Source organism: Cystoisospora suis (genome assembly GCF_002600585.1).
Source record: "Cystoisospora suis strain Wien I chromosome Unknown contig_2411, whole genome shotgun sequence".
Taxonomy (NCBI): Eukaryota; Apicomplexa; class Conoidasida; order Eucoccidiorida; family Sarcocystidae; genus Cystoisospora; species Cystoisospora suis.
Genome location: NW_027155210.1, coordinates 1 through 8,326, shown reverse-complemented (window position 1 = coordinate 8,326; position 8,326 = coordinate 1). Strand labels below are relative to the sequence as shown.

Below are 8,326 nucleotides of genomic sequence, written 5' to 3'. Positions count from 1 at the left end.
AGAGGTAACGATGACGATGCAGAAGAGCAGCTTCGTCTGCATCGTCATCGTTACCTCTATCGAAGTCAGTCGTGCCATGGAAAGACTCAGAAGGTCCATCCTGACCCCCTTCTACGGGAGCAGCAGTAGACCGGGAAAAACGGTCATTAACGGCTGACGGGGCTCCAAGACTGTCCAACGAGGCACCCCTAGATCCAGGAGCCGTACTCGTCCGACCATCTGTCTGCCCAGCCTTCCCAGAGAGACGGGATCCTCCTACGCCACTGCGGACCACCTCCCTCTGTTGCTGCTCTTGAAACACTCGATCAGCGGCCTCTAGGGCCTTCCTTGCCTCTTCGGCACTTGTGCGCTGCAGCAGAAGAGAGCACGGCTGCCGCAATGGCAGCAGATCGGATAACGGCGTAGATGGGTCATCAGCCAAAAATAAAAGGGCATCAAGCTGCGGTGTCGAGAGTAAACCTGCATGGGCTTTCAGATGGGACCTGACTTCTCCGCAAAAGATAGGAAGAGGAAGTGGGATACTGGAGTATGCTGTGTTGCTGCCTTTGAACCGCCATTGCACTGAGCGCGGAGGAGAAGTTGTGGCCTGCATTGGCTGCTAGGAAAGATATGCACAAACGGCCGCCGGGGCGCGACGACAGCGGTAAGACACAACTGCTGAGTTCGCGAAAGACCAGATAAACGACCAAAGAAGCAACGCTCGCCCCGCACGACACTGCTTGCGTCGAAACACGCTCCAAGATCTCTCCCAGCTCCGCGGAAACGAGAAAAGCCGGAAAAACAACGATTGAAGCTGCACTTGCACCCTGTTGCTGAATCCGCATCAATCGGTCATACGGCTGACCCAACTGGCCCTGCACGATTCAGAAACGTACAGCCGCGAGCAGAGATTCCTGACCTAGAGTAAAACAAAAAGAGCCTGCAAATTCCTTTCGAAAGGCACATGTGGGGGACAGATGAATACGACTTACGCAGTGAGAGACCGCACTGCTTGCGACCGGGCGCCGGTTGACGAGATAAAGAGGGGAGACAGCATACAGGCAAAGCGACACAAAGAGAATGCAAGAAAACAATCGCCTCGTAAGAGTTCCGTCCTCACGGACAAACTTTCAACCGAAATGACACAGCATCACAAAAAAACACTGAATCCACCTCAAAGGCTGGTACACCCGCTCCAAGAGCAGCAAAGAGCAGTCCCCCGTAGCCGCTGCGTTCGTCCAAACAAATCAGTCAGACACCGGCGGCCGTCGACCTTACTAAAAGGCGATGAAAGAAGAAGGAATGATGAAGGTACCGGTTGGTACAGATTCTTTCAGAAGCCCTGGGGCCGCAACGGCTCCGCTTGGAGGTCCAACAGCGTTCGGATGGGGCCGCTGCTTCCTGCGGTCCAAACTGCCTCGCCGTATAAAAGAAGACTTGCTTTCAGACTGCCTTGTTAGCGTAAGCGCGGCTTGGGGAGTTGTCGCCTGCCACACTTTCATGGGTAGCAGGCCTCTGCGGAAGCACGGCTCTACGAATTCCAGAGGAATAACTGTTCAGCGCCTCTGCGTCGACGGCAAGTCTGTTCCCTCCTAGTCATATGCTGGCGGCTGACTTCACTGTGTACAAAAGGGGCAAGAAGATTCCTCAGATCTAATGCGGACAGAGGGCGGGGTCCGGGTCTCGCTGTACTCTAGCTTCTGTACCTCGTGGACTCGTCACCACCTAATGTAGAAAGTCCAGCTTCCGCGGACTGAGTAGCGACGAAGAAAGCAGGACTTCATCTGTGTTTTGATGAATTATTCTGCAGTAGCCAGGGTGTGTGCTGCTCACTCCTTAGAATAGTCGTAGTGGAAGCAGTCTGCAACACTTACCAGTGTCTTGGGGACTGGCACTGAGCTCTTTCTCGCATGCGCGTCATCACCTTGCCTGGCTCGGTAGCACACTCTAGCCCCCCCCGGCCGATCTCTTTCACTTTCTGTCCTAGCACATTTTTGCCGGTGTTCCTCCGATTCTTTGCTAAAGCGTCTCGCTGGCATCAAGTGTGCATGGCAGAGAGCTCTTGCGGCGTGTCGTGGTAACGCTCCCGCTCCCCCGTGTCTTCATTGTTTTCCTCCTTCGGTACCTGACTTGTTTCCTTCTGATCTCTTTGTGCGTAGGTTTCCTTCCTTGTACCAATCAGTTTTCCCAGGCGCGTGCATGGCGTGCCTTACGCCGCTGCACGCCGTTCGCTGCGGCACTCTCCCCAGCTCGTGACGGAACAACGTCTTCTGCTCTCGATACTAGTCTGATACAATTCGGTACTGCTTTAATAGCTTCTGACGACTGCAGCGGTGTCTACCTGTAACACTTTTCTTCACCGGGAACAAGTGGCTCGGTCAGATCCGTCCGTGGTTTGTGTCTTCCATACAATACTGGTGTGTAGAAGGTACGGGTTCTTGTGCCAGAGCATTACCGTGGACACGATGGCACGGGTTTTCTTTTCCAACCACCCACTTCCCTCGGCCTTTGTAGCCAGGAAGTCCGTCCTTTGTGAGGCGTCACGGGGAAGTCTTTATCTGTACTTGTTTCTTGTGCTTGCCGCCATTGGCTCTATTGCCGACCTTGGTGTTCTGTACCCGGTTGTCCTAGGGACGTCAGCACTCCCGTCTGTCTCCTCTCGAGCATCGAGTCCCGTTCCGAGGTCTTCGGCTTCGCACTCGACGGTAACCCGGACCCCTCCTTATTCTCGAGGGACGTCCGACACTTCTTCCAGGGGGCTCCATCGCCTCACATCCATAGAGTCCTCCGCTTTCATTGTCCCTGCAACACCCGACTTCGTTGGGAGCGGGCCGAATTCTCCCCTGGCGTCTCGCACGTCGGCCCAGCCTGCCTCCCCCAGTTCACTGCACCCGTCCACTCCGGCGTCTTCGGCTTCTATCTATCCATCCCAGTCTCCTCCCAGCGTCCTTTCTCAGACATTTCATCTGAAGAGCCCCAATTATCCTGAACTGGGCGTCTCTCAGAGGCCCCCGCTGTCGTCCCTAGCAGCCACGGGAGCCTCTGGTACCAGCTTTTTATCTCCGAACAACTCACGTGAGTGCCTGTCCGCGCAGCAGCAACATCGAGAAGTCGTTTCTCCTTATGTTGGACAGATGCTGCTAGAAGACATGCTGGTAGGCCGCATGGTCGAAGATGCATGCGCCCGTCTCTACTATATGGGCAAGACTGCAGGATTCGTACACTTGTATACTGGACAGGAAGCTGTCAGTTCGGGGGTCATTAAACTTCTTCGTAAAGACGACGCTGTTGTCTCTACCTACCGGGACCACGTCCACGCAACTAGCAAAGGGGTACCGGTTCGAGAAGTCATGGCTGAGTTGTTCGGAAAGGCAACTGGCTGTAGCAAGGGCAGAGGAGGGAGTATGCACATGTTCTCCAAGGAACACAATATGATAGGGGGTTTCGCTTTTATTGGCGAACAGATCCCTGTTGCCCTTGGCTACGCGTTCAGCGCTGCTTATCGTCGATATGCTATGGGAAGTGAGAGTGACGAGAAGGCCGACCAGGTGAGCAAGGCAGAACACAAAGATGCTTTATCTGTCTTCTTACTCCGTGGCACAGCGAGAGCAGACAGAGCGAACGTACTCGGGTTCATACATCCCATGTACTGGTGCTCTCTTCTCAGGGGTTGTCAGACAAGGACATAGATGTATTTGTCTTCACAAGCCTTACCTATGTCGTAGGTCGCGGCCACAGTAGCTTTCAGTCAGGTCCGTGAAAAGATTTCGAATTCCTGTGGACTACCGGCGATCCCGTCGAAGTACCGTCGGCAAGCATTAAGCTTTCTCTCCGTACAAGCTGATCCCGTTTCACTAGTGTTCAGTTGGCATTGCATGCTCCGCGGCGAAGCTTTCTCAGACGAACTGTGGTTCCTTCTTCCTGCTGGTATTTTTTTAGTCTTCGCGGTGGCAAACCCACTCTTAGTGCCAACCTCACAGCGTGAGCACGCGCCTGCCAGCGGGAATATTTCTCGTCGTTGCCGGCCAGTTCTTTCTGTGCGTGTCCACGTCGTTCCACTCCCTGCATGTATACCAAACAAGTTAGTGTTTCATTGAGCACTCTGCTCTGGAGGGTGGTTTTGTTAAATGCTTGCAGGTCACAGTCTGTTTCCTTGGAGATGGTACGACGAATATGGGCCAGCTGTATGAGGCTATGAACATAGCGGCGCTCTCCAAGCTCCCGATCGTCTTCGTCGTGGAGAACAATAACTGGTGTGTGCTCTTGAGTGGCTTGTCGGGGGAGTCCGTTTCCTATGTCTACTTCATATCCATTCTCTACTGTTGTGCCGTCCTTTGATGGGGGGAGGCGAGGGGCCCGCTAGGCACACAGCAAGAACGAAGTATGGCTGTCTCCGTTGTTTGGTGAGCACCGCAATCCCAGTCTACAGTTCTTGTTGTCTTTTCTAAGGCCGAACGGTGGCGCCACTGTCTCCGTGTGCTTCCTGTTTCGTACAGGGCTATTGGCATGGCGGCTCAGCGTAGCACGGCTGTCCCAGCTGTATGGCAGCGCGCGGAGTCCTTTGGTGTTGCGGGACTTGAGGTCGATGGCATGGATGTCTTAGCTGTACGAGGTGCAGCCCGTCGCGCAATCGATCGTGCGCGGCGGGGAGAGGGTCCGACACTCATCGAAGCTCTCACTTACCGCTTCCGGTGAGCCGCGGGGCTTTCTTTCGCTGATCTGCCACTTGACTGTACTAGGCCATGCGACGCGGTACTCTGATTTCAGCTGTGAGACGTGAGCTTTCTTCTTGAGTGTCTTCTTCACGTCACGATATAAAGGCTTGCTGCTTGGGAGCGATGAACTCGTAAGCACCTCTATGTGCTGCGACCCCCCGCAGTGATAAACAAGTGTGTGCGGATGTGCTCGTCATTCTCCCGCTGCATCTGCTTCTCTTTAGGGTGGCATGCTGTGTATTTTCAGAGGGCACTCGGTGGCTGACCCTGACGAGATGCGCGCTCCGAAGCAGAAGGAAGCTTGGGTTGTCCGGGATCCCATAAAGGCTTGGGAAGAGGAACTGAAGCGCCTCGGCTACGCGAACGATGAAACTATTGCCGCCACTCGCTCTAAGGTAATCACTACCTCCATGTTCTTATGCTTGTCTTGGATGTGAACAATTCCACGTCTGTTGATCATTCTTGCCTGGATATTCGTGCGTGTCTCGTGAATCGGCCGGCGGCTGCGCCGTGTTTTCAGGGGGCCAGGTTGTCATGGTCTTCCTTTGGAGCTTGTCAGGAATTACGCAGTTCCTCCTGAAGCATCTGTGTGCTGAGCGAACTAACTTTTAGATTATATACTACGAGTGTGTGTCGTTCAGGGCACGAGGAGCCGCCAAACAGGCGATCATATGCCGATGAGGTAGCTGATTATCCTTCTGGGTAGGAAGGGCGTAGCAATATCGCTGGTGTGTTTCCTAGCGGTTGGACCACTCGTGCCGTAGCTCGTCTGCTAACGCCCACTGGGGGGAGGCCGGGGCTTTAGGTGCGATGTTGCGGCCTCTCCTAATGTTTTGCTAGCATTCACCACCAGCAGAGATTCTCCCCAGCATTCAGTAGCTCTCATAACTGACCTTGAAAGAATAAACTTGACCTAGTGATTTATGTTATCACCCGTCAGTCCCTGCATGGCTACGCATCTCTATCAACCGGATGGGAGAGTTGCTCGGTGCAGCATTCTACCTTCAGTTCAGTATGTTTCTCTTCAAGGCCCTATATTAAAAGTAGTACGGTTCAAAACATCTGGTTCCAGACACGCAACCCTCCCTTTATGACAGATGGAGGCTATTGCATGCATACTTCAATCCTTGCTTGGAGCCGTCAACACCAAAGACTCTTGTCAGGCCATCGTCCCAGATCAAATCTGCCAAGCATTATTCATGCAGATCCTGTGCCAGATGTGCCCTGTCATCGCGCATGCAGGTGAAAGCCTTGGTAGACGACGCCGTGAAGTTTGCGGAGAGCAGCCCGGATCCGGATGTGAGTGAATGTGGTCAGTTCATCTTTGCCCCACCATATACCGAGGCAGGGCAACCTGAGCCCTTAACACAAGAGCAGCTTCATGAGTATGCTGTGGCCCTTAAGCAAGAACTTGACTGGAAGGCTCGACTCAAGTCTGGAGACAAGACACCACCTCCTCCTTTACTTCAAAATGACAACCCACCCATTGTCATTGATTAACTTGCGAGTTTCGCATCTGGTGCATACGACAAAAAACAGTACACTCAAGTGTGCGCAGTTTCCGCACTTGAGCCCAGTGTATGGCATGAGTCTGAGGTATCAGCGGGAGAACCTGCTGACTTGGTTGATGTGTACCGAGACACGACTACGCTGCAGCGGGGCCCGCAGAACTGCAGTGGACACCAAACACTTCGGAGATGAACTACGACCTGAAGGAAAAATCTCATTTTTTCTTTGTATAGTGACCATCGCAAGCTGCCCTAGCTAATTTCTGCCCGCCTGAGGGAAGGAAGCCGAGAAAGAACGTGAAGAAGCTGACGCGGTCCATGTCTTTTCTTTTCATGGCATTGGGGTTGGTCAGGTCTAAGATAGTACAGCCTGTCTGTGTGGGTTCGTAGACCTCATTCTGAGGCCTAGAGGTGACGGGTATACACAAGGTTTGCGAAAAGAAGAACGAACACTTAAAAATCGGTTGCATGGACCCTAGGGTGTTGCCTTCTTTCTCAGCACATCGTCACATCTCCCTCCGTGTTGTCTTCCCCCGGAGCCGGGTCCGTCTTTAATGGCGGGCAAGGGGTCAGTTCTTTGACCAAGGAGGACGGCCGTGTACAGACAAATGTGTTTTTAAATCTCCGCTTGTGGGTACCATCTAAGAAGCTTTTTACGACACCTATGTAGGTTGCAACAAATTCCTTGACTGGGTAGAAGGCAGCTTCCCCGACTACCTGACTGAGTGACTGTTCTCCCACGACCTGTATCCGCAGGGCGCCTCAACATCATCTGATGCGGTGTCTGTATGTTACGGTTGTCCAGTCCGCTTAGAGAAGTTTCTCACAGTCCCGACAATCTCTGCTACAGCGCGGAAAGTTTGCATCCAAGTGAGATGGCGTACAGTCTGCGAATGGGACTGGTTTAGAAGTCGCGGTGTGTTGTCGCCCCTCGTTTCGTCGCCGCATAGCATATAACGCATGCATGTAGACATCCAGGGATGTTTGGTGGATTTGTATTTCTCCGTGTAAGTACTAACTCTGTGTACTCTCCCTTGTATCCCAACGGCACATAGAAGACGAGGGCCTGTTGTTTTTTCCGTTGCCTCTGGATGGACATCCTTCTGTTGACGTATCTGCTACCGCCGCCTGTTCTGGCCCTCGATTGAGATAGGAAGCGTTGCCGGTGCTCGAATTTGTTTCGTGGTGAGCTCATCTACGCCTTCACATGTCCAGCCCTTTTCTGTGTCCTGCGGGATGTGAAGGTTCATACCTGCCGTTTCTTCGCTCAAGAGAGCGATATTTTTCTCCCTACGCGCTTTATGCAGTATGCGTCAATGCGATATCAGCCCAGATGAACCCGGTCAGAAATCGTGTGGCAGCTAGCGCGATCGCCCTGCGCATCGGCATTGCCATGAATGAATGACCTGAAAGGGTATAGCCAGAGAGGCTGTATAAGTGTACATAGCGTCGGCGCATTCGCAAGATTGTACGCTGCTGTTTGGAATGTTGTTTCCCGAGTGTGTCTGAGGAGCGTGGGCCTGGTTTGCCTTTTGTACGTTACGCCAAAGATGCAACCAGATCTACGCCTCACCGCACTGCAGGAGTCCTCGTCCGACACTTCTCGTTTTGGGGTGAAGCGTGTCGTTACAGCTGAAAGGACGTGTTTCCCGATCTGATTGTGTCGAAAAAGGTTCTCCCGACGCATTAGAAATTGAGTCTACAAGGCAAAAAATCCAGGCACGAGTGCCGGGAATGAAGACTGTCACAAAACGCAGAAGGCGAGGCAGGCTACTTGATCCCCGGCCCTCTAATGCCAATGCTAACGCACCAGAACACCTGCGGAAGTTGTGTAGTCATTGGTAGGTACATTCCTCGCTGTAGATGTATTCGATCCATTGATACGGGTAACAGAAGAATTCACTTAAGGAAACGGTACGTGAAAATTCTGGCGAAGTCGCAAGTCACTGTTGTCAAAGACACGACAGCCTCTTTCCGCTCCATACCACTGCAGGCGAGCTCCTGCCTGGTAGCTCTTCTCATTTGCGTTTCTGGGATCCCGGCGAAACGCCACAGGAAGGCACTACTTTCAATACTCCTTCAAGGTGAATGTCACGGGGCTGGAACAACGTGGCTCCTCAGTGA

At 53.0% G+C, this 8,326-nt stretch overlaps 2 protein-coding genes across 2 annotated transcripts; one reads left to right on the top strand and one right to left on the bottom strand.

Annotated features, from left to right (window-relative positions):
• Positions 1-1,487: 1,487 nt before the first annotated feature.
• Positions 1,488-7,854, top strand: CSUI_005036 (pyruvate dehydrogenase complex subunit pdh-e1alpha). The gene is made up of 5 exons (XM_068065216.1): positions 1,488-3,527; positions 4,117-4,232; positions 4,476-4,670; positions 4,942-5,089; positions 5,937-7,854. The coding sequence occupies exons 1-5, from the start codon at positions 2,445-2,447 to the stop codon at positions 6,192-6,194; spliced, it is 1,800 nt and encodes a 599-aa protein (XP_067922809.1). The 5' UTR covers positions 1,488-2,444; the 3' UTR covers positions 6,195-7,854.
• On the bottom strand, positions 7,841-8,326 carry CSUI_005035 (uncharacterized protein). Its single transcript, XM_068065215.1, has one exon. The coding sequence runs from the start codon at positions 8,222-8,224 to the stop codon at positions 8,102-8,104; it is 123 nt and encodes a 40-aa protein (XP_067922808.1). The 5' UTR covers positions 8,225-8,326; the 3' UTR covers positions 7,841-8,101.

Excerpts from the sequence above, each read along its gene's own strand:
- CSUI_005035 (XM_068065215.1), bottom strand. The coding sequence starts at position 8,224 with ATGAGAAGAGCTACCAGGCAGGAGCTCGCCTGCAGTGGTATGGAGCGG.
- CSUI_005036 (XM_068065216.1), top strand. The coding sequence starts at position 2,445 with ATGGCACGGGTTTTCTTTTCCAACCACCCACTTCCCTCGGCCTTTGTA. Across the intron at positions 4,233-4,475 it reads GTCGTGGAGAACAATAACTG|GGCTATTGGCATGGCGGCTC; the intron begins GTGTGTGCTCTT and ends TGTTTCGTACAG. Across the intron at positions 4,671-4,941 it reads GCTCTCACTTACCGCTTCCG|AGGGCACTCGGTGGCTGACC; the intron begins GTGAGCCGCGGG and ends GTGTATTTTCAG.